Source organism: Girardinichthys multiradiatus, chromosome 18, assembly GCF_021462225.1.
Source record: "Girardinichthys multiradiatus isolate DD_20200921_A chromosome 18, DD_fGirMul_XY1, whole genome shotgun sequence".
In the NCBI taxonomy this organism is placed as follows: Eukaryota; Metazoa; Chordata; class Actinopteri; order Cyprinodontiformes; family Goodeidae; genus Girardinichthys; species Girardinichthys multiradiatus.
This window is the reverse complement of record NC_061810.1, coordinates 42583783-42610412: the sequence shown is the minus strand read 5'-3', so window position 1 is coordinate 42610412 and position 26630 is coordinate 42583783. Positions and strand designations below refer to the sequence as shown.

The 26630-nt window shown below is 37.8% G+C and overlaps 1 protein-coding gene across 2 annotated transcripts; it reads left to right on the top strand.

Moving 5' to 3' along the window:
- The first annotated feature begins 11478 nt into the window (after nt 1–11478).
- On the top strand, nt 11479–24858 carry tmem160 (transmembrane protein 160). 2 transcript variants are annotated; one of them, XM_047392582.1, is made up of 6 exons: nt 11479–11616; nt 16308–16367; nt 16825–17076; nt 17217–17241; nt 20312–20404; nt 23661–24858. In XM_047392582.1, exons 3-6 carry the CDS (start codon nt 16846–16848, stop codon nt 23984–23986), a joined length of 675 nt encoding a protein of 224 aa, XP_047248538.1. In that variant the 5' UTR covers nt 11479–11616; nt 16308–16367; nt 16825–16845; the 3' UTR covers nt 23987–24858. The 2 variants fall into 2 exon arrangements, with proteins under 2 accessions (XP_047248538.1, XP_047248537.1); XM_047392581.1 differs by lacking the exons at nt 11479–11616; nt 16308–16367 and having other exon boundaries at nt 16543–17076.
- Nucleotides 24859–26630: the final 1772 nt, after the last annotated feature.

Here is a 26630-nt window from a genome sequence, read left to right as displayed (position 1 = left end):
TTTGACTTCTGACCAAGCATGGATGACAGAAAAAGAAAGTGTTCAAAAAACTTCATTGAAACTGAAAAGATGCTTTTGAAGGAAATTATTTCAAAATATCCCATAATTGAGGACAAACATCATGATTCAACCACAGAAATAAAAAAATAAAACACATGGACTGCAATTGTAAATGAATATAACTCGAATGAAAAGGTTACCAACAGGACGCTTGAACAGATTCAGGTAAGATTTAATTATATTATTTACAGTATCCTGATTGTTCTAATCACTCATGATGAAATGTATGTTTGATTATATAAGGCCATATATTGCCTTGTAAAGATCCTGTAGAAAAACATCAAAATACAGCTGAAGAAAACAGCAGCCATTGCCCCAAGTTAGACCACAGACCAATGACCTGGGAGCATTGTTGACTGGGGTGATTAAAAGCCAAAAATCCTTGGAAGGCATCCCAGATGATGATAATCTGGACAGTTCAGGTGGGGAATCTTCAATACTCTTTGTTACAATGTGTGTTTGTGTGTATTTATTTTCCTGCTCAGGTAAGCTAAATAGTACCATCTTTTGCACTATGAATAAAAAGGAGAACTACTCTTGAAATCTTAGGTCTTGTATTATAATTCTCTCTAAAAAAGATGACCTGAGCTTGAATCAAATGTCAAAGGAGCCAGAACAGAGTCAGAAAAATCAGACCTCTGCAGCTGTGGCAGCAGCCAGTATCTCCATCCCAGGTAGCACAGCAAGAGTGAAAAGGCTGACTATCCATGAAAAACGTGCTATAGAGTTTCATGAGCATAAATTACAATATCTAAAAGAAGAACATGTAGTCAAGATAAAAATCCTTCAAGTGGAGTTGTCAGTCAAAGAAATGGAGAACGACATGAAGCAGCAGCAACAGCAGCAGCTAAACTTCAGTGTTTTCCTAACAATGCGTCTGTTGACCTTGTGCCATTATGAAATAAACATGTTCCATTACAATCACAATTCAACCAAAATTTATTCAGTAGTGAACCATATTTTGTCTTCATCTTTACCATTTTCAAAATGATACAAAATGTAGTCAAACAAAATCAAACAGATCGCTTATGGATCACTCAATGGCTTCCAGCTTCTTTTCTTTTTCTTTATGAAAAGTGCTGCACAGCAAAGCTGTTTCTAAAAGCATGTCCAGTTTTGTCATTGGCTACCTCCATGGGAACATGTGGGTCATAGTAATATACAGTTGGTGGGTCTACACAGCCATGCTGCCTGACGTAATTATGAAGCACTGTCGCTGCCACAATAACAGTACAGCATCTTCTTGGTTAAAAACGTAACGTATTCCTAAGACATTGGAAACGATTCTTCCAGATCATAATGTGCTCTACCAGCCCTTTGGTGTAGATGTGGGCTTGGTTGTAGCGTTGCTGTGCAGGCCTGACTGGGTGCAGATAAGGAGTAAACAAGAAGTGTGTATGTGCATAACCACTGTCACCACGTAGGACTTCACTGTGTTCTCCAGCTTCAAACTGAGAACACAAAGACGAGTTTTGGAAAACCTTGAGTCGTGTGTTGAACCGCTCCAACGTGCAACAATGTTTGAGAACCCCACAGTGGGAGTACAGACACCCTGTACGTTTATTGAAAACCAGTTTTTACGATTTCCGTACAGCTCAGCATCTTCTGTTGAAGGGCAATTAATAGGAATATGACATCCATCAATACAGCCAATTACTTCAGGAAAGTCCCCATATTCATAGAACTGTAGCTTGTAGGTTGTCTGATCAATGGCAGCTGGGAACTTGATATAATCCTTTCTCAGTTCACATATAACTTTGCAGACTTTGTGCACTATTTTGCAGACAGTTGATTCACTCACACCACACAAACCTGCTGTTTTACAGTGGAAAGTTCCACATGGCAAAAATCTCAAAGTGATAAGTACTTGTAAGGAAGGAGGTATAGGAGTACCTCTTACTGGGTCACATAGAATCTTTGTCTGAAGCAAACAAATTATTTCAGCTGCAGTGTTTTTGTACATACGAAAACGGTCACGCAAATCTGTCTCATCAAATTCAGTCAGCGGGTTATTTCTGTCTCTGAGAAATCTTCTTTCTGGTCTTGGTGGTGGTCTTCCAGCATCATTGATGTAGTCAAGATAATCCATTTTGCCCATCCACAGTGAAGCATACAGCGTTTACTCTGAAGCCTCTGGCCAGGCTTAATTTAAGACTTCATTTAGACCTGGATTAGCTCTAGTCTTCCTTGAAGACAGAAGATTATTTAACTCAAGACTAGGACAAGTCTGGAACTACTATAATCCATATCTAAGAAAGCTGTTTCAATAAGTCCTGGTTTAAAATGTGATTTAATCTAGAACTAGGGCTTAATCCCTGTATGGGAAATGGGCCTTAGTGTTTGCCTTTCTGTGGAAACTAAAACCTCAGTGCTGGCTGCCCCCAAGTCTTGCAGCAGGTTTTTTGCCTTCAGTCAAAGTTTTCAGACCAACTGCCTGCTCATTAAATTGGTTTCAGCCATTAAGAGCTTTCTCTTTCTGCTCTTTCTGTTCCTCTAACTTTAAACTTGTGAACTATTCTTCCAACTGTATCTTCAGGGATGTTTCTATCTTTTTTGTTTTCCTGTTTAGTCAAAACAAGGCTCTCTTATCTGAACCTTTTGGGCAATTTTCTCAATTTAGGTTTATTTCTAACATGCAATTAAACAATATAGTCAACAGTCCAGGTATTTGAGGGCTCTCTCAAGCACAGCCGACGCAATGAAGCATCCTTCATTTGTTGCTTCACATGTGCCTGAGACCACATCCAGTTTGTCAATGTATGTTCTGATGATAAATGCTGTTAAAAACATCTAAACTTTTACTGAAATAATTTCCCTAAATACTCATGAATTTGATCTGACTTTATTTATGAAAAACAATATTTTATATTCTACAACAACTAGCCTGGTCAAGAAACAAGAAAATGTAAAAATCGTTGGGAAAGAAATTAGTAAACAGAAAAAGTGATTATTTAAATAATTTTATATGGTCTCCCTTGCAACAGAAGCTTTCTGCATTCTAGTTTCTTACCCTGTAATAACAATTAAATAATTTTGTTTTCAGATAATTATTTTTGGAAAACAGTTGTTACCTTTTCATTATTTATCGTGCAAATAAGGGCCATGAGCCTTTGTTTTCTATCTAAACTTGTAGTCTTGCAGAGCGTGATCAGGACGCTGGATCCAATTAATCAAAACAAACTGAAGGTTTTTTTTGTTTTGTTTTGTGTCTTACTTGCAATTTCTGTTTTTGTGCATTTTCACAAATTTAAAGAACAAAATAACAATGCATTATCTAAATTGCACATACAAGTCGTTAGTATCCAAAATAACCATACGTCTACATATTTAATTTTGTTGTATCACCCATAATGAACTATCTCTGACCTCAGTGCTATAAATCTTTGCTTAGACAGGCCATTTCTGTTCACTTCTATATTTGCTTTGCTGGAGGAAATGAGGTAATATGCTGTTATGTAGCCAGGCTAGGGGTAAGGGGATGAGATTGATGACTCACCCTGGAGGATTTGGGACTCAGGGTAATGACATAGAACTAGGAGGCCCACATCCATCCCCCATTTCAATGCAACCGTAGGATAAAAGCCTATTCCAGGTTCTGTCCTGGTCTAAGCCCAACTCTGGGCCCCACATACATATGGGAACACATAACATCATATGTAAATATCATATGAATTTGAAGAATTGAAGCATATTTTGTGAAACATCAAGTACTGCCAAGTCTATGATGTTTATGATCCACCCCCATTACATACAGTATATTGCATGTATAGTGGGATGACGGGTATAATTTCAACTAAAGTCTGTGAGTATCAGCGGTCAAATAATTGAGCTAAATTATTAAAAGAAAATAGGCCAGACAATCATGCAGTTGGAGTCACTTCAAGTATTTAGCTGAGGTGAGTAGAAATCCATCAGTGGATACAGGGTGTCTGAATTAAATGGTATGAGATTAAGTATCATTACTATTAAATCATTTTATATGTGAGTAGCATTTATGTAAATGGGGCCTATTTATGATGTACGCATTGCATTTGTAGTGGTACCAATGTGCAGTGTATGTATTGCATTTTTAGGTTGCAAGTCTCATACCATGTCAAAAAATGTGTGGCAGTCTAGCTTTTTTGGAGATTAAATTGGCATTGGTACAGTATCAATTGCACACAGATAATGCTGGAACATTAAAACATAACACAAATACAGAGTAGTGAGACATGGATATATGGGTTGTAAGAATACAAAACTCTTAGGATGAGAGGTTTCCCAGTTCTATGTATGAGGTAGAGGAAGGGTGGCACATATCATCAAACAAAAGAGGATAGACAATGTTAGCAAACACAGCCAACAATATAAGTTTGATCTATTCCAACAGTTTGGATCTCAACACTCTAAAAACAGTGGAGATGATCATGGACTTCTGAAAGAGCATAGCCCTACCCACCCCCATCATCCTGTGTGACTCTCCACTTTTGTTTCCTGGGCACCATCATTGCTCAGGACCTCAAGTGGGAGCTGAACATCACCTCCCTCACCAAGAAGGCTCACCAGAGAATGTACTTCCTGCGGCAGCTGAAGAGGTTCAGCCTGCCAAAGACAGTGCACTTATACTCTGCCATCACTGAGTCCATCCTCACCTCCTCCATCACCATCTGGTACACTGCCATCAGGTACAAGGGCAGGCTGTAGCGTATCATTCGTTCTGCAGTGAGGGTGATTGGCTGCAGTTTTCCTTCTCTTCAGGAACTGAATGCCTCCAGGGCTCGGAGGCGAGCAGGAAAGGTTGCAGCTGACCCCTCCCACACAAGCTGTTTCAGACTCTACCCTCTGGCAGGAGGCTGCAGTCCATCAGGACCAAAACTGTCTGCAGCTAGTGTCGCATTCTGAGGTTTAGATTGACCAAAGCGCAGACAGGAGCAGGCAGCAGCATGTTTAAAGGAGTCTTCTTCTTTGTTCAAAGAAGGAACTAGACTTAGTGAATGGTTGTCTAAAGGTATGCTGATTATTGCCTAAGTTAGCTCAAAGACTAACTTAACTTCACTTCCAGATTCTTCAAGATAATCCTTGGTTCTCAAACATAAACATTGCATGGTAATGTTGCATCACTCTTTCGATCATGGTTTTCAATCATCTTTAATCAACTTGTTTATATTGTACATAGCCCATTAGTCTTCAATATTCCTTAATTCTGTTTGGTAGTTAGTTGGATTGTTTTAGCATGGTGAAGAGTTTGTTGATATATGTTTGACTTTGAGTGGACATTTTTTTTATTAATAAATTCTTGTATTTTAAGAAATTGTGTGAATTCATTCCATATATGTTCAGAGTTTATGCTGTTCAATAATGTCAGAGCTCATATCACACCTTTCTATTTTGTCCTAATACCATCGCCTTACTGGGCTGGTATTCACATGACAACCCTTAACTGACCGACATATTATTTGATAAAATATTAAATTATTAATATTAAATATTAAATAATATTTTCAGATTCATAGTCACATTATTGTATATTTCTAATATTTGCCGTGGTGCTCTATTTTTCTCATTACATTCCTACACAACTTATGTTTTTCACTACATATTTCCAAATTTATTTATGTATGCTGTATGTTTGTCCATGTGTAGCACCTTATTCCTTGTACATGTGAAACATTTCTTAGCAATAAAGTTTTTTCTGAATCAAATTCTGAATTTGAATTTAAAAAAAACAACATCTGGGCTGCTTGCTGGTGCAGTTGGTAGCACTGTTGCCTTGCAGCCAGAAAGTCCTGGGTTCGACTCCTGCCTGGGGGTCTTTCTGCATGGAGTTTGCATGTTCTCCCTGTGCATGCATGGGTTCTCTCTGGGTACTCCGGCTTCCACCCACAGTCCAACTACATGCCTATTAATTGGTCTCTCTAAATTGCCCTTAGGTGTGTGAATGAGTGTGTGGATTGTTGTTTGTGTGTTGCCCTGTGATGGACTGGTGACCTGTCCAGGGTGCACCCTGCCTCCCACCCATAGACTGCTGGAGATAGGCACCAGCTTCCCCCGTGACCCACTATGGAAGAAGTGGTAGAAAATGACTGACTGATGAAATTCTGAATTTTTATAATGGCATTGTCAACTGAAATTATTTGCCCAGCGCCATCATTGTTTACATGGCACATATTTGCAAATTAATTAATGTTTTGCTTGCATTAAAGAAATCAGTGACAGCTAATGTGGTATAATCTTCTAAAAGTGTTTTTTGTTTCACGTTGGCATCCTTTACCTGCTTAACTTCTTCACTGGATCAGGCAGAAGTTGTAGGTGAGGTTTGGAGGGGTAATTCTTAAACAGAATTTGGATTTTGTTTTTCCTTTGTAGGCAAATGCCAATCTGAACATTGTTTTTTATATTTTAATAGTTTTCATCCTGATGTCATATGTTTTGTTTGACATTTGTTTGCCCGATTTAGTCATTTTAAACATGGTTTAAGTCCATTTTATTTATTATTTGTATTATAAAAAAACGTATGTGACAATCAACTGATTATGTTTACAAGGTTCCTTTAAACTTGGTTTACAAAAGCACATGCACAATTATAAAGTATATTTCAAGCCAAACTAGGTTTATTTTTCTCATTGATATTTTAGGCCATAACAAAGTTAGTACAAAGCTGTCCCTATATAAAGTATATATGTGGCACATACAAATGCATATATACATTGTCAGTCAGGTTTCACACATTTTTGTATTTAAAGGGTGTTTTTAGACAAAATGTAGTACGAAAAGTAAGAAAATCTGTGATTGGTCGATTGTTTATTGGATGTAACAATACTTCTTGGCAATAAATTTCATGCTACTGAAAAGCCTGTTTTTTTTCCAGATGGTACCACATTTTTAAGTAAAGTGTATCTGAGATTTGAGCAGCAGAGCTGAATATGTGGGTTGCAGGCAAACGAAAAAAACATATTCCTCCATTGACTCATATTTTGAGCTTTTGGTACCCCAGATGGAAACAATCAGGTGTATCTCAGAACAGGGTCAGTTTGTGTTTAATCAATGCATGCCAGATTCAACAAGGTGTCAGAAACAATCCTCAAAGACTTTGGTCCACATTGACCTGACAGCACCATCCTGCAGATTTGTTGGCTGCACATCCTGTTCCACCACATCGCAAAGCAGTGCTATTGGATTGAGATCTGGTGACTGAGGACACCACTGGAGTACAGTGAACTCCGAAATAAGTTAAGAAGAAAAAAACTTTGTGGTAACATTTTGGTTTTACAGCATATAATTGTATGAATTGGGAATGATTGAATACTTGAGTTTGGCAGTAGTTGTGGATGATTTCACCTTGTTCCTCCTGTAATTAAAACATACAAAAGGTTAACTAATGACTATCACTATGTTTACTATGAAAACATAAAAACAGAATTGACCTTATCTCCATGCAAGACAGTTAATTGGAGTATTTCTCATTATGCTGAACATGTATTTTAACAACTCTGCACATGGAAGAAGTCAACTAAAATCAAGTAATCATGAAGCTGGAGAGATATGATGTTAGAGGTTTAAAACCCATTAGGATATTTTACTGATTAAATGTGACAGCACAATTGTCAAGTCATTACACAATGTGTAAAACGTGAATAAAAACAGAATACAGTAATTTGCAAATCTTGTTTAACCTACATGCAGTTGAATACACTACGAAGAAAAGACATTTAATGTTTAAACTGATCAACTTTATTCTTTCTTTGCAAATATTTATTTATTTTGAATTTAATGCTTGCGACACAAAAAAGCTTGAACAGGGTCAACAAAAGACTGATAAAGAGAAATGCTCAAAAAATACCTGTTCGGAACATTTCCCAGGTGAACAGGTTAATTGGAAACAGGAAAGTATCATGATTTGGTATAAAAGGAGCATCTCTGAAAGGTTCAGTTCCTCACAATCAAGGATCGGATGAGGTTCACCCCTTTGTGGACAACTACACGAGCAAATAGTCCAACAGTAAGAACGTTTCTCAATGTACAATTGCAAGGAATTTAGGGATTTTACTATCTATAGTCCAACATATCATCAAAATATTCAGAGAATCTTGAGAAATCTCTCCACATAATCTGCAAGACCGAAAACCTTTGAATGACCTTTGTCTGGTCTGACATGTCCACCTTTGAAATTGTTTTTGGGAATCATGGATGTTGTGTCGTCCGGGCCAAATAGAAAAACGACTATCTGGGTTGTTATCAGCGCAAAGTTCAAAAGCCAGCATCTGTGATTGTATGGGGGTGTATTAGTGCCGATGAGTAACTGGCACGTCTGGGAAGACACCATTAATGCTGAAAGGCAAATACAGGTGTTGGAGCAACATCTGCTGCCATCCAGGCAATGTCTTTTTCAGGGACCTCCCTGATTATTTCAGCAAGACAGCATCAAGACACATTCTGCACGTGTTACAACAACGTGGCTTCATAGTAAAAGAGTGCAGATACTAGACTGGGCTGCCTGCAGTCCAGACCTTCTCCCATTGAAAATAAGGCACATTATGAAGCATAAAATACAATAATGTAGACCCTGGACTGTTGAGCAACTGAATTTGTACATCAAGCAAGAATAGGAAAGACTTCCACCTACAAAGCTTCAGCAATTAGTGTCCTCAGTTCCCAAACACTTATTGAGTGTTGTTAAGAGGAAACGTGATGTAACACAGTGGTAAACAAGCCCCTGCTTCAGCTTTTTGGAACAAGCATCAAATTCAAAATGAGTTAACATTTGCAAAATAATAAAGTTTATCAGTTTAAACATTGAATATCTTGTGTTTGTAGTACATTCAATTGCATGTAGGTTGAACAGAACATGCAAATCATTGTTTTCTGTTTTTTATTAAAATTTTACACAACATCCCATTGTCATTGGAAGTGGGGTTGTAAGACAGGCCTTTTCCAGCAATGTTTTGAATAATAAAGTAAAGAACATTTAGTATTTTTTTGCACAGACTTTTATTTCCTTGTGCTTCTTTGAAATTTGTATTGTTTAATAAATTCACCCCGGTTTACCCTTACCCATTATTAGTTCCCTTATTATTTTTGAAATAAAACTTTTATCCAAAGCCCAAGATATAAACACATTATATCTATACATTAAATGGCCATAATACGCTATGTTATTACACTGAACCACTGTTTATAAATCAACAAATTCAACTACATTATTACTTAATGCCTTTGAAACCAGACTAAATCAACCTTTTATTTTATGTCAGTTAGGATTACCACTTTTTTAAATTTCCTTACTTCCAGATAAATGAAAAAATTTGATAGATTTTTTATTACATTTTTAAAATCCAGAAGTTGCACTCATCAAGATGTCTTTGTCAACTTGTAAAAGCCTGATGATGGTTTCATGATAATGTAAGCTTCTGATTCTGTTCATTTTCAACATTAGAGTTAAATGTAAGCACACCTGTGGATGTATTTTAAGGTAAACACCTCAAACACAGCTTCCTTGCATAAAAACATAAAACAAATCTGAAGAAATTAGCCAAGATATCAGGAAAAAATCTGTTGACCTACAGAAGTCTTTTTCGTCCTTGGCTGCAGTTTACAGAGGCATGAAGGTGCCGTGTTTATCTGTTCAAACAGTTATGTGCAAATGTATACGCCATGTGAATGTCCAGCAATCATTACATTCAAGAAGGAGACCAGTTTGTCCCAGACATGAAGGTGTTTTGCTGCGAAATGTGTGTCGATCCCCAAGCAAAAGCAAAAGACCTTGTGAAGATGTGTGCAGAAACTGGTGAAAGAATGTCATTATCCACAATAAAACTAGTCCTGTACCAGCATGGACTGAAGAAGCTATTATTCTAAAAACAACATAAAAATACCAATTGTACACATGGTCAAAGGTCTTTATTTTATGAGACATGTCCTGAAACTAAAACTGAAGTGTTTGGCCAGAATGACCATCCTTTATTTTAAAACAGTCGCTGAGAAAACCATCCTATCTGTGAAGTACAGGGGTGGTAACACCATGTTGTGTGGGTGTATTTATTGCAGGTGCATTTTGAAAAATATATGGCATCATATGTAAAGAACATTTTGTGAACATATTGAAGCAGCATCTCAAGACAACAAATGGGTCTTTGAAATATACAATGACTTATCATATTCCAAAACTAGTTACAAAGTGGCCTTAGGACAACCTGATCAATGTCACAAAGACCTGATTGTGTTTCCTGACGTGTGCAGAGCTGAAAAAGTGTGTGTGAGCGAGACGGCCTACAAACCTTACTCAGTTCTCTGAAGTATTGTGAGAAGCTTGTCGAGGGGTACCCACGTGTTTAAAGCCAAGTCATACAGTTTAAAAGGCAATACTACCAACTATTAAGGAAATAAATGTAAACTTCTGGATTGGAAGAGAGTTAATGACATAATTCACACTCATTATTTTGGTATTTACCAAATCAAAATAATTATATCTAGTTTCAACTAAATGTGTAAGAAAATTCGGTTCAGACACATTGCTTGAATTTAAGTTATCATTTGGGAAATATCTCCTCTCAACCATGTGACATCACAGTGTGACCATAAAAATGACTAAATGACCTTATAATGCAAAAGCTGTAAATGTGAAACTTTATTGAAACCTTGCTGACACTGAAATGTGACGCATGTAATGGAAAGTGTTTGACTCTGGAGAACCGTTTCATGAAGTTGGCCAAAGGTTAAATTTCATTGTGGGCAGAGAAATGAGAGGAGATATAGTGCCTGATGGGATAAAATGATCCTGATAAAGGAAATACTTTCAACTCAGTGTTGGAGTACATAAGTTTACTTTGAGGTCCTGGGTCTTGTCAGTGCCAAACAACCTGAGCCTTTCCGTATTACTTTCAGAAAGATGCAATTGTCACAATAGCAGCAGAAGATGAATGGTGAGTTATTGTTTGAGTTTCATTATGAAGAGAAGCAAGTTTCGGCACCACTCTTGCCCAATATGCTGAAACAGCACATAAAATGTTCAAAGTCTTGGACTGAATTTAGTCTTTATTTCATTCCAGCAGAGTCAGACAGTTACTCAATCAGTCCCATAAATCTGTCTGAAACCAAATGTCATATAGAATAATGAGTCTGAAATTCTACATCTTCATCTGAAAATGATCAACATAATCTCTCCCATCCTGTGATACGTGTCATTTGATTTCTTACGTATTTGCCAAGCAACACGCTTCATCATTAAAGTGTAACCTTTCTTGCTTCATTAATGTGAGTCAATCATTTATCTGCTCACCAGCTGACACTTGTATCTAACACTTGTTTGTTCCAGGGGCTAAAAAAACTGCATGCTCTTTGCCAAGGTCAGTGCTCCCTGTGCAGCTGCCTGGAATGCCCCAGACTGTGCAACGCAGATTAGTGCAGCTCTGCACGTATACACTTTTCCTCCTCTGTCTTTATCCCTATCTGTCTCTCCCTCTACTTCCTGCTTTTTGTTGACGCAACAAGACTGGAGCAGAGATAACAAAGAGTTAACATATGGTGGAGGCCTACAGCTGGACATGCTTACTTTATTTTTTCACCGATTTCCTCAAAAGGGTAACACACCTTGTTTTTAATTGAAGTTTGGCTAAGACACATCATTCTTAACGTAGTATGTGCATATTTTTATATTTGATGTTGTTTTTAAATAATAATAATTTAGTCGACTGTTACATGACTTATTTTTCATCAATCATTGCAACTTTTATTTATTATATTTTATTTGTGGTAACTGGCATAACTGTTAATTCATCAAATGACGAAGATAAATTCAAAAGGCTCCCACTTTAAAAATAGATGGCAGCACTCATGTGTCATGGAGCGTTTTGTTTTGTAATTAGATGAAAAAAAAAGGAGCCTTAAATCGGAGACACTAATGAGATGGTGTGTTTCAGAAGATTACACTGAAAGCATATACTGACCATGCTGAGTGCGTGAAAAACTTAAATGAGGAGGCTCGTCACACATGGGAAAGCGTCAATTAGGAGGAATTCAAAAGCGTTGTGTCCTTTCAAGCAACAAAGCAACAAAGGTTATGGACTTGCAGCCTCAAGAAAGCATGATATTCTAATAAACCTGTGTAAGGTCAAGAGGTAAAGTATCCATTCCAAAGCAAGAAGACTGGTCCTACTTTGGTTAAACCTTAGTTAAAACCTGCCACCTTGTTTTTGAAAACAAGCAACTAGCTGGGTCTTTCTTAAATTCTTACACATGTCCTCGTTTGATGCTTTAGGTATACTGATTTCTCAGGCAAAAAACACAAACAAAAATGAATAAATACAAGAAAGACAAGAATTAAAAGTGTGGGTGAAATAATAGATACTAAAATTACAAAATCATTTTCCTGCCGCTCATTTTTCTTTTATCTATGTGTTTTTATTACTTATCTTTATTTAGCACTTTTTATGGATATGTTATTTCCTTTTTGAGGAATGGAGACTTCACTGATTGGTGGCTCTAACCACAGTTAGAGCCATGATCCACAAATAGAGAAAACACTTATCAGTGGTCAAGCTTCTCCAGAGTGACCAGCCAACTGACAGGCATCAATGACTCATCCAGGAGGTCACAAAATGACCCAAAACAACATTTGAAGCACTGCAAGCCTCTCTTGCCTCAGTTAAGCTCAGTATTCATGATTCAACAAAAGGAGACTGTGCAATAATGGGTTCCAAGACAAAAAACACAAAAAGAAGACAAAGGCCCGTTTTTATATATTCCAAAACCCATCTTGACAATCCCGAAAATTTGGGAAAATATTCTGTGGACTGATAAAACGAAGGTGGAATGTTTTGAAAGACGTGTGTCCCATCAAATCTGGGGCAGAAATAACACAGCATGTCAGAAAAAGAGCAAAACACCTATAGTCAAACATGGTGGTGGTAGTCTCATGGTCTGGGGCTGCTTTGCTTAATCAAGACTTAAGGATGGAACATAGTCAGGCATACTGTGAGCAGCGTGGACTATGCACGGAGCAGTGTGTCACATATAAAACAGTTTGATGTGGAGACTTTTTCCCGTCGAGCAGTTTATTGTATGGCACCGCGTCCACATACTCGGTCATAAAAATTGAGCTTTGCGCAGACATGTCCAATCTACCGCCGAGTCAAGTACGTGCGACTATGTTTTGCCCTATAGACATTCCATTAACTGATGGAACAAATTCTGCTCTCTTGCAGGAAAATCCTGAAGGTAAATGACCTAGTCAAAGTCGAAGATGCTGTTATGTGACCTTAAACAAGTTGTTCATGCTTAAAAAATGTCCAATGTGGCTCAATTAAAACAGTTATGCAAAGAACACTGGGCCAAAATTCTTCCACAGAGATGTGAAAGACTCATTGCCAACTATTGCATAGGTTTTCACATAGAGCCAGGATGGCAGTTTCCTCTTATTAAATGAAATAATTATTTATTTTGTTTTATGATTTTAAACATTTAAGAGACAAAACGCAATGGGAGACTAATGTTGGTATATGTCCATACTTAGAAAGAAAACAGATTTGCACAAGGTAACACCTAAAGTGATGTTCACTGAAACTGCTCGACAAACTGTTAAAACCAAATGTTTACACACACTGTTCAGAGGAGCATAACGTTTTCAGTCCAAACGTTTCCAGTTTTCCGTCACTTAGGATTACCAAAATTATTTTGTATTGACTAAAGTCAGATTTTTCTTTAATGCCAGTTTTCGATTGCTTAGTTCAAAGGTTTACATACAGCAAGATTACTATGCTATTAGACAATTTGAGAAGAAATGTGATAAAAACTAATTTTGGTACTCCTAACTGACCTAAAACTGGAAAACGTTTTGTCTGGTTTCAACTGCATGTCTAGCAGTTCCAGTGAACACCACTCTAGGTGTTACCCGTTGCAAATCTATTTTTCTTTCTAAGTGTGGGCGTATACCAACAATAGTCTCCCATTGTGTTGGGAACAGTAGCGTGAGAGTGGACAGTAGGTCAGCTGCAATATTACATCAAAGATTTGGCTGTCTTTAAAGACCGAACAGCACACATATTATAACAAACACACAGGAACACAAATACAAAGTCCCATCTGTGTGGCTCACCATGCTCCTCACACTGAAACAATCTGCTGTGATGATAGGTGGCATGTTTCTGGGTCCCAGTGGGCCTGAAAAGACAAAAGAGGGTCCGGAAGAGGCTGCTCACTCATCCTCAGCGAGTGTATGTAGGAGCACTGATCCTTCCACAAATACACACACACAGACACACACACACAATGTTTACATATATCTATTTCTGTTATATTTAGATTTTGTTTTCTTTTCTGGTATGAACACTGTTGGAACCACATATGGAGACAAAAACCTGAATCACCAAGCCATATTTGGGTGTAGTGGAAAAGTGGGAAGTTCTTGGAGGAATTGGGGTATCATATATGCCACAACAAAAATAGCAGCATTTATGTGTATTTATTAAAGTTCTGAAAAAAAACAACACTTCTTAGTGAAGCTTCTTCCAACACTTTATGATCTCCGGTTCCTATGTTTTGATTTTTGACATTTATTGGGTCCACTTGATGACTCCCTCAACAAATCATTAACTAGAGGAATAAGGTAGTTATGAACTAATCCCACCCATTTTGTTTAACCTCCATAGTATATTGCAGCTGAATAACATCAAAATCTATCAAAATTATGCTTTTAAACTTATCTTTCTAAAAAATTATACAGTAAATAGTAAATAAGACTGCTTTGATTTAAAGGGCGGATTCCACCTTTCTGAGTTGAACACAGAAACCTTTTCATCCAGAGGACAGCCATTCAAAAGCAAATTTCTTGTAAATCTAGAATATTTCCATATAAGCCACCACAATGGACTCTAGTGTACCACTTTATGCACTGCCACTTACTGATGAAAGGCAGTGGCAGTCCAGTTTCACAAAAAATATTCAAACTAGCCTTTATAGGAAGGGACATTTGTTACTCTTAGATAACAACCAAGGGTTGTTATCATTATCATTTTGAAGAACTGATTTTATGATGAGAGGACATTGGAAATGATCATTTCTCCCTAAAAGCAGACATCATGCATCACTGGCTATATCTTAATTGACATTTTTACCAGTTGTGTTTTTTTTAAATAGTTTAAGGAAATGTTTTTGCAGTTCATAAAGTTATTTTTGTTATTAGACCTTTTTTGAGAAGCTGAAGATCTGGACCAATATTGTTAAGGGTACTTAGGAGAATTTGAATTATGACCACATTTCCTGCTCACATTATTTATTATAAATTGGACTAAATAAATTCGAAAGGAAAGGTTATTCCTAGGGTTGCGCCGATTGGTCAGCCGGCTGATTGATCGGGCCTGATTTCCTGAATTTTGGGAGATCGATAATCGGCCGATACTTACATGTGAAACCAATCTTTTCCACTAATCTTATCTACCTGTCTAACCTATTGTGTAACTTTTGTTTCTTTTTAAAATGTGAAAAATGAAAGACTAAAAAAACTGCAATGCTCTAAACGTTTCATTTATTTTTGAGAGCACTACCTCATGTGCAGTTAAAACAAGTTTGTATTGTTTCACGGGTGTTGGTCAATGTTTTTGAATAAAATAAGATTGGATCTTTAAAGGTGTATTGTAACACCTGACAGTGCCAGTTATATTTAAAAAAAATTGGTATCGGCAAAAACCAGAATAAGCAGGTCAGGCTTTTCAAAGATCATTAATCGTGATCGGCCAGATAACCACCAATCGGTGAACCCCCTAGTTATTCTATTGGTCTGGCAGTCTTGTTCAGTGCAATCTCTGGGTAGCGTTGGGATAGAGGTACCAGTTGTTATTTGTGTTTGCAAGTACATGGTCCATTAAATTGGACTTCCACCACAGACACAAGCAGCAGGAATGATTAAACTAGCATTAAAATATGATAGCATCACTATCAAACCATGAGTATGTTCCTCTGTGTGGTCACCTGAATCCTAAGTAAATGGAAATGTTACAATTCTAAATCTCAAAAATTTTAATGTAATCATAAATGTAGTTCAAGTTGTTTCTGTATTATTGCAAGCAAATATCATGTTTCAAAAATGGAACTTACATACACCTTTCAATCAAAATAAAACCTTTTGAGAGTAATTTGCGCTGTGTACGCAAAGGTTCAACCTACATTTCTGCGGTTTGCTGTTTATTCCAATTTATTTTTTCAAAATTTAGCATTTTGTTTTTTGTTTTGCTTATTACAGATTACATGTTCTACATTTCTTGTCTTCACACTTCCAGGGCTGGGGCGTCCTCTGAAGCTCTGGGCTAAAGTTAAAGAGATTGCAAAACGACCTGAAGGTAAGGCAGTAGTGTTAATATCCACATGAAATGAAGATGATGCTCTTGACATTAGGCGGAGGGAGATCAGAATATGGACGTAGATGGAGATTTACTGTTTTTTTGTGAGCTACAGGATGATGATGTTTCATCATCCTGTACTCTGGTGCCCTCGTGTGGAGTAACTGTGAAATTGCAATTTGTCCACGCATTAGATTTCTATAAGTTCCAGATCAGAAGGATAAACTTCAATTCAGATTAAAGGAAACCATTAATGTGAAATATTTTTGGTCAAAATAATATTTAAATTTGACCTACCACATAATAAATTGGAGTTTATCAGCAGATGGCGCCGTTGCGATCCCTCACCGCCGTCAACAAAGACCGTTCCGGGTTGTGTGCGACCATGTGACAGTTCAAAGGGCATGCAGAAGTCGTGTTGTGCTTTTCCTTCCAGTTTGCATGCTTGTTTTTTTAGCCATCCGGTTCTGGTGATGTGATGGCTTTCCTGACTCTCTTCCTGAGAAGGCAGCTGCCGCAGGCCGTCAGCTATTTTGCCCGAGCAGTGAAGCTGGGTCGGCTCGGCTGCGGCGGAGCCCCGTTGAGGAGGCTGCACGCCTCTGGGCGGCAGCGGATCGGGGAGAAGGGGCCGTGGGGGAAAAACCTGCGGGGTCCGGAGCAGCCGCTGCAGCAGTACCAGCTCACAGACCTCGACAAGGCGGACGCGTCGGTAGGATTTTTATTCAAGACGATAAATGCTCAGTTTTTATCTTAAGACTCTTTGGTTTTTCTTTCGTTTCCAGTCTGATGTAAATAAAGAGAATCTGTCATTTTATTATTATTTATTATTATTGTCATTATTTTTTTTAGATGCTGAGGAAGTCATATGAAACAGGTAATATTACTGCACCATAGTGTGGATTAAAGGGTCCACTTTAAGTGCAATCATTCAACTTTAATAATTCCTTCTGAGGCATGTTTCACTCTACACCCCGGCAGTGGAAACAGAGCTTTAGTTTTCTCTGAAGCTGCCTAAATAGATCGTATCTATGCGGCATTACTCAGGTTGTGGCTCTTAAAGGCACAGTTCCAATAAGTAGTTTACCTGCACTCGTCATGGACCTGATTATTATCTTATTTTACGCTTGTTAATGATGCATTTTATCCGTTCTTTTTCCAGGTTGGAAGAATCATTTTACGAACAAAAAATTGGGTGCACAAGTTGGAAATTATTGGGGATTTTCTGCGGGCTTGTATGCAAACACCAAGACTAATATTTGTATAGATATCCTGTTGGCAAGTTGCAGAAAAACATGAGTGTTTTTCCAGCCATGAATGAGGTATGGACGTAATTCTGGCTGGATATTTGAACAGTTCCTTCAGACTGTTTAGTTTCTGAGCATAGCCCAAAAGTTTTCAGTATGACAGAGGGTCTATCTATTCCAAAAACCAATTTTGATGTGTGCTTGGGATCATTGTTGGAATGCCCAATTTTACCAAAAGTTCACCCAACCAGCTGTTGATTTTAGGTGAAGTTGAAGAATTTGGAGGTAGCCACGCTTCCTTATTACTTCACACACTTAGTGTCATGGCAAAATGCCACTGGCAGCGGAACATGCCCTCAGCATGATGCCACAACCACCATGCTTGACAGTTGATATGTTCCTATGTTTGAAACATAAACATACATCTCATCATTGTGTCCAAAAAAACTCCCTTGATCAACTGTTCTCAAAGGGCTTTTTGCTTGCCCAAATAAAAAATGCAAATTTCATTCAGGCCGTTGGTCGTCAGCCTCTCATTCCAGGGCGTTGTTTAACTTGCCTCACCGAGATCCCAGGATCTTACAGTTTAAGATCAACTTGAGTCTCGGTGGTTCCTGGTTTGTTCCTGACCATTCCGTTTTCCGTGCAAATGTCTTCTGTCTGAGGATAGTTTGGCTTAGATGTTTAAAACTAGGGCACAGTTGGGTGTTCAAACAGGACAATTATCCAAAACACACAAGAATGGTGTTGGAAGGCTTCCTGAATGGACTCCCTTAAGCCCTGATTTAATGCTGTTAAAATCTTAGGGAGTGTGCTTAATTAACTTTAATTAACAGTGGCAGGGTTCAGATATTCAGCAAAAACCTTGCTAGGATCTTTTTGATGCAAAATTGGCAACCTTGCCTAGGTCCACTTATCCAATATCAGTCGGAGGGAATGTGGTTATTTCAGTCTTTATTTTATCATTTTAAACCTGTGTAAACTAGAGAAATTTCACAATAAATTCAAGCTTGTGCACTCAAGTTTGCAGTCAAATAAGTCCAGCGTGTAAAAAGGATGATCCAGTTGCATCATTAAAAGCACAAATTAATATGACAAGCCAGTCTGTGATAAATGTATCTGAGCATCTGATTGCACATTCTCGTGTCAATAAACAGGATGGTGCCTGAACTCTTGAGTGTGTTGAAAACATTCAAACCACATTCTAGTACCATGATTGGTTAAAGCTTAGAATACATGTATTTTTCATTAATTAATCTCTTCTCAGGAAAAGTTTGAACGCGATAACCTTTATGGCTGTTGGCTTTTTATCTTCAGTTGTGTTTTTATGAGCATTTATGACACACACACACAGGCAAGCCAATCCCAAACCAGATTACAGATAACTTTTTTGTCTTGTTAGTTATACAAAATATTAGAGAAATAAAAAGTCACACATTATCAAAAGTAGAATTGTGTGCAAATGTAAATCTATCAAGGCTCTTTATTAAAGAAACACCAATAATCTTACTGATTGTTTGGTTTGGCTTTGCAAGGAGAACGAAGCTCAGGAGGACATAACCTCTGGAAATGTTCGTCATTTCAGCAATCCTTATTATGATCAGCAGCATTCAGTGTTATTCTTTCAATAATCTGGCTTTTTTGTTTTTACTTCTTCATGACTCTGATGTCACTTTCCATCTGTTTTGGTGGAAGGATCAGTAAGCTCCGTATCTTTTTACTTTATCTGTACCTCTCAAATTGGTCACATAACTGCATATGGTTATTATAGATATGTTTAGGGTTCCTATGCCGTCTTAAAGCGTCAAGATAAGGTGGAAAATTTGCTTTAATAATTTTCCAGGTTTGTATAAGTATAGAAAAAAGGGATTGAATTTGAAAATAATTGGAGTTTCCGGCCTTTATTCTGTCTGTAATTGATTAAAAAAATAAAAAAAACTTTCTAAAACATTTTCTAAAGAATAAATTTGTAAATTGATTTCTATTCAATTTACATCCTTTATCTGTGAATCATCACATCTAAACCTGGAATTTTGCCAAACATGGTGACCAGTTTGGTTTTAAAGGGCCCCTTCTTCAGTTTTTTCCATAATTATGTTTTATGAGGTCACCACATTTGTTTCAAATAAAATAAAAACAAAAAAAATGATAATTTAGCTAGAAATACTAGGACTGTATCTAACAGTGAAATTAATTTAATAATAAGGCCCTAGAGAGAACCCACAGATAGACGCCCATTAAAAAGAATAATTAAAAGAGGACCATTTCACTGCTATTTGACATCTAGACCTATGACCAGTTGTATAGACTGGACCTGTGTGGGCATTTATAGCTGGTTTAAGCGGCAAACAAAGAACAAAAAACCCTAATTTCTTAACTTGCAAAAAAAAAATGAAAGCTTTAAAAATTTACAAAACTGTTCAGTGTTAGAAGAGAGCAGATTTACCTCGCCAAAAAATATACATAAGAACAACCCCACTGCTGGATCGGAAGCTGGCCACAGCTTTCTCTCGGATTTTTAGAACATCCAGATGATAAAACCCACCTTAATGAAAAAAAAATTTACAGATGTTTGGAAAATCTTTCAAATCTGAGTCTGGAAAAGTGTGTAGGTAATCTGCATGTAAGACTACAAGGTTCTCTGGGTCTAACCTAGCTGATACGTTGTCGGCTTCTAACCTAATTTTTACGGTTTTACAGGGTTCCTGTCGTGGTTTAGGAATGGCTTGCTGGCGACCGGGATTGGAGTCATTGCATTTGTCCAGAGTGAAGTGGGTCGTGAAGCAGGTTATGGTATGAGTTCACCCTTAGCTTAAATCACAGGGTACTATAGTAGTAAAGAGAACAAAACGACAAAGAATAGTTGGAGAGAATTATTCAGATGTTGCACTAGCAAGTTACAACAAGTGCTACCTGGTGGTACTTTACAAGACAGATCTAATCCTTTTTAGGTTTCTCAAAATAATAAATGATAAAAAGGGACATTTTTACTATACTTATTTACATCAAAATCAATTTAAAGAAGAAATGTTTTCATCTCCCCACGTTGTCGCACAACTTCACACTGCAGTGCTTAAACACAGACAGTAAGCCCCTCCCCTCCCTGCAGAGGCTCAGCTGAACAATCATGACTGATAGTCAAAGCAGTGAGCTGGAGCTGGATGTTTAAAACACTCGTAACATGAGGACATCTGCAGAAGAGCCTTTGTATCCCTCTTTCATTGAAAATGCAAACAAAGCTAAAGCAGAATTTTGCCCATAAGGCAGTTGAACAGGAAAAGCTAAAGGATGTCCGCAAGCCCCGATGCTAGCTGTGCAGGAGACTCAAAGTGGAGTCTTACTAACTTATGTATATGCAGCAGTAAAGTGCGGCTTAGGTTAACCCTCTAAATTAAATAGAGACAGTTAATTTGAATATAGCACACACAATAGATACAAATTTAGGGATTTAGTATGCTGCTAACCTAAATCAGGCATAACTGTAACCACTAGATGGCAGCAATGTACTTCCAATCTGATCTGCGAAATGTGTTGAATATGCATCACAAGCATTACTGATATACAGGCGCCATCTTGTCTGTGGTTTGAGTTTAATCGTGACAATATTCTACGGGGCCTTTAAATGTTTAAATATTAAAGTAACAGCTGTTCAGAAAAAAGTATGGCATAAGGAAGGAATGAGAGGAAGGACGCTATGGAAGTAAGAAAGGAAATAAATGAAGGACACAAGAAAGGAACTAAAGAGGAAAGGCAAGAAAGGAAGGACAACAGGAAATATGGAAAGGAAGGACATGATGAAGGTAAAAGGAAAGGCACACAGAAGGAAATAAAGTAATGACACAGGAAAGGAAGGACTGAAGGAACTAAGGGACACAAGGAAAAAAAAGATATGAAGGAAGGGGAAGGAAGAATAAAAGAAAGAATAAATGAAATGAGACAGGAAATACACAGGAACGAAATAAAGGGCAAAAAAGAGGGACTAAAGAAGCAAGAAAGGAAAGACAGGGTGAAGGAATCAAGGAAAGAAAGAAAGTAGGATAGGTTAGAGGGAATAGAAAGGGAATAAAGACTTGAAATACAAATAATTTGCCATTTTCTTTTTCCGTACTTATCCAGACCTGAAAAATAAAGACATTCTTTACTTTTCCAGACTGTGTAGGAACCCCTCATACCTATTACAAGGGAGCCAATAATTGTGAAGGATGCTGTAATTATTGTATTTGTCTTATTTCACTTTAAATACATGATATAAATGACTTCCTTGTCCTTACATTTATTGTTTTTCATTGTGTTACACAGTCTGCCAACTAAAGGTTGCTGTAGTCCTAAATTCTTCAAAACCAATAGAATTAAGGCAGATCTACCGGGGCTGCGGTTCTTTATAAAAAATTTATAATTCTCTTTGAAAATGGTTGTAAATTAGTAGAAATACCTTTTCTCTCTCCCTCATAAAATCAATCACTTTCAGATCGAGCATTATATCAGATATTTGATACAGCAACTCGAGTTTTCAGTTTTTATAATTTCTTACAGATTTCTGACAAATATCAGGAGTTGAGCAGAGTCAAGGTCTTAAGATGTTTAGTATAAATGATTGACGTTTGTGACAGGGATTCAATATTACAGTATCTCACGAAGTCAGTACACCCCTCACATTACTGTTATTATTTTATTATATCTTTTCATGAGCAACACTGAAGATATGACACTATGATACGAGGTGCCCTAAGTGTCCATATTTTTTGTGGCCACCATTATTTTCCATCACAGCCTTAACTCTCTTAGGCACGGGGTTCACTAGATCGTCACAGGTTGCCACTGGAATCCTCTCCCACTCCTCCATGACGACAGCAGGGAGCTGGTGGATGTTTAAGTCCTTGTGCTCCTCCATCTTCCATTTGAGGATGCCCCACAGGACCTCAATAGGGTTTTGGTTTGGAGACATGCTTGGCCTCTCTGCCACCTTTTATTCTCAGTTTCTTTAGCAAGGCAGCAGTCGTCTTAGAGGTGTGTTTGGGGTCGTTATCACGTCGGAATGCTGCCCTGTGGCCCAGTTTCCAAAGGGAGGGGATCATGCTCTAACCAGAGCACAGGACATGGTTCCAGTAATCCATGTCCTTAGTCTGCTTGTCTTCAGCAAATTGTCCGCAGGCTTCCTGGTGCATCATTTTTAGAAGATACTCCCTTCTGGGATGACAGCCATGCAGACCAGTTTGATGCAGTGTGTGGCTTATGGTCTGAGCAGTGACAGGCAGACGCCCCTACCCATTCAACTTCTGCAGCAATGCTGGCAGCAGTCATACATCCATTTTCAAGAAGAAACCTTTGGATTTATAACACTGAGCACGTGCGCTCAACTTCTCTGGTCGACCATGCGAGCCCTGATCTGAGTTGAACCTGCCCAGTTAAACTGCTGTGTGGTCCTGGTCACCGTACTGCAGCTCAATTTCAGGGTGTTGGCAATCTTGTAGCCAAGGCCATCTTTATGTAGAGCAACAGATTCTTTTCAGATCATCTGGAAGTGTTTTGCCATGAGGTGCCATATTGAACTTCCAATGATCAGTATGAGAGCGATAACACCAAATTTAACACACCAGCTCCTTGTAACAGGGAGGGTTAAATGGCTAATTGGGAACAAGTTGGACATTTTCACATTGGGGTGTACTCACTTTTTTTGCCAGAGGTTTAGACGTAAAGGGCGGTGTGTTAAGAAATTATGAGAGGACAGCAAATTTAGACTGATATACAAACTGTGCTCTGACTACTTTACATTGTGTCAAAGCATCATATCTTCAGTGTAGTTCCAAAAAAACTTCATAAAAGAAAAGTTAATAATAAAATATTTACAAAAATGTTAGGGGTGTACTCACTTTTGTGAAATACTGTATACACAGATCTTCTCTAAATCATTCAATTATTCTTGATCCTCACGCAGGTTTCAAAAACTCTAAAAAAAAAACACACAAAAAAAACCCACCCTCAGCCACAATTAATTAATTGTTGCAGTTTATTCAGTGCAGTAACAGCATGTCAATGCGCTTCTGTGCAGCCTTCTTCATCCTGGGGGGCGCGTGCGTGTTGTCTGGCGGCGCCTTCTACATTTGGAGCCTCTTCGCCTTGCGGAGGCTGATGCTGCTGTCTGTGCCAGCTCTGCTGTTCCAGTGCGGAGTGGTGGGCAGCATCGTCCTCCTTTGGCTCTGCGCCGTATCGCTGTACACCGGCCGTCTGGAGGTGGAGATCATCCACGAGGACGACGAGGAGGAGGGCGGAGAGGACGAGGGAGAGTGTCAGGAGTGCCGCGAGAGGCGGGAGCAGCGAGGTTACAGAGGCTCTCAGGACAGTGAGGACAGTGGCAGCAAGGGCCGAAACAAGTAGAGGTCTTCCAGGAATGCTGTGTGTGTGTTTGTTTGTTGCTCTTATTCAGGGTTTCTGTTATTTGTATGTTTATTCAAAATGCACACAAGTTAATGTGCAAACTGTGAGCGTAGAGATGCAAATCTGTCAACTATTGTTATAAAAGATTATTCAGGTGAAGAAAACAGGTTAAAGATGCTGAAAAATGTGGAAAATTTGGCACTTTTGCTGAATAAACAGGCATTTTTCTAAAACTTCTTCAGTTCATCTAAACATTTTATTATTATTATTTTTATTTATGTTTTGCTTTTTTGTGCCACTATATGCAGTCAGGCTCCGCTCAGCCAGCTGTTCTTTGGATGCTGTTTGTCTTATCAGCCTGATCGGTAGAATCAGTTGTGACTGATCACTTAAAGTCTTTAACTGAAAAACCTTTCTATACTGCTGAAAAGACTGCCAGTTTGCTTGTTTCTGAGTGTTTTTGTTTAAAATAATCAGGCAAACAGATACAGAGAGCTTAAGGCTTTCTTTTTACAGTTTTTTAAATTTTGATTTTATAACTGCAATAGCACTTTTGTCGAGCTTTGTTTTTGTCACTGTAATTTCTCTAAACTGTTTGGAAATATTTGTCACAGCTCTTTATGTATTTGATTACATATGATTATGTATTTTGTTTTATATTGTTTGATATTCATGTACAGCACCAAACTACATCCAAAAATACTTTAGAGTGAATTTCACATTTTCAGGTTATCTCTAAAAGTTCTGTTTTAATGGTTGTAAAGAGTTGATGATTTTAACTATATTGAATTTGTTTGTGGAAAATGGGGGTTTACTATTCTTTACTTTTTGTGCACAACAGTGCATACAGTAATAAAACCAGAGAAAATCTATATAGAGGCCTGGCATCAGTATTTGTTTTCTAATGATGGTTCCCCATATGTTTTCACATTTAAGTCATAAAATCTCTTCATGTGGGGATCATAACCCTTTCTTTTAGGTACTATCCTTCTGTCAAACATCGCCCCTTTCATTAGTATCTATCAGCTCCACCCAGGCTGCACTCACTGCTCGATGCTCTGGATGGTGGACCCCAGGTTTTAAACTCATCCACCTTTAATACTTCTCTTCCTTGCTCTTTTTATTGCTCTACCAAACAAAATTCTGTGAGGCACTTGATTAAAACTGTAAAATACTACTTACAGCATTTTTGCTCAAGTGCCAAATTATGTTTTGTTGCAATGAAGAACATTTTTTCTTAACTTTTAAGAAGTAACATTTAAATGATAACAGAATCAAGGTATTAAGATGATCCCCTTTAATCAAATTAAATTTAGAAATGATTTCCAATGGTATGTTTTTCTACACTATTGTTAAAAATAGGCAGAAATGCTTTTAACTCTCCATTATGGTTTATGAGGCTATTGTGTTGTCATAAAGGTTGTCTTTAATTGTCTCATATATAGCATCAAGTTTGAGGAAGCCTATAATTGGAACAGGACCAAGTTGTCAGTCAGTCATTTTCTACCACTTATTCCATAGTGGGTCACAGGGGAGCTGGTCCCTATCTCCAGCAGTCTATGGGGTCACCAGTCCATCACAGGGCAACACAACCATGCACACACTAAGGGCAATTTAGAGTGACCAATTAACCTAACAAGCATGTCTTTGGACTGTGGGAGGAAGTCGGAGTACCTGGTGAGAACCCACGCATGCACGGGGAGAACATGCAAACTCCACACAGAAAGACCCCAGGCCAGGAATTGAACCCAGGACCTTCTTGCTGCAAGGCAACAGTGCTACCAACTGCACCACCGTGCAGCCAGGACCAAGTTGTAACGTTTCTAAACATTGAAGATCTTTATGACTCTTGCAAGTAATCTGATTTATCTATTAACTGTCAGCTTTAAGCTACATTAGCTAATGTAATCGTAATATACTATAAAATAAATTGTACAGCTGTGGTAAAAAAAGAAGGGAATAAAGTCAAATGTATTTTTCTATACTCTGTTCTCTCCAGTCAAAACTGTAAAAATAACTTTATTTGCAAGTGGAAAACCGCTGAATTACTGTTGGCTTAGGGTTAACAGTAACCCTTGGCTTTAATTAGAGTCTCACGCATCAGTAGTACAAATAAAATGGCTCCCTAGTAGATTTATTACAGGAAGATATTTTATGCTAAATTTATGGAAACATCTTTGAAATGCTTTGTCGTAGACCTGTCGGGGTAGACAACAGAGCTCAAGTTGACCAAATATTTATTTGATGTCATTTTTCATGGTAATATATCAGCACATTTAAATTATAGTCCTTTTCTTTTTTTTTTTTACATCTTTTACTTTGATATTCCTCCTTATTTATTTGCAATCCAGAAACCTGGCTGATAAAGCTGATGGCAGATTAGTCTATTATTAAAACAATTATACTGATTTATATTTAACCAGTATAATTATTTAATTAACCTTCTTGATCATTGCACTCACATTTTGCTGCAGGGAAGCAGAGTGAATGCAGTAACGTTACCCTCCTCCCCAACACCAGCTTAATCCAACCATTAACTCCACCAACAGACTCCTCTAAGCCTCTCTGAGAGTCTTGAGCATTCAGTCATTTCATCTTTCTGTTTATTCAGGTAACAGCTTTTCTCGTCCTTAAAAATAGGTAT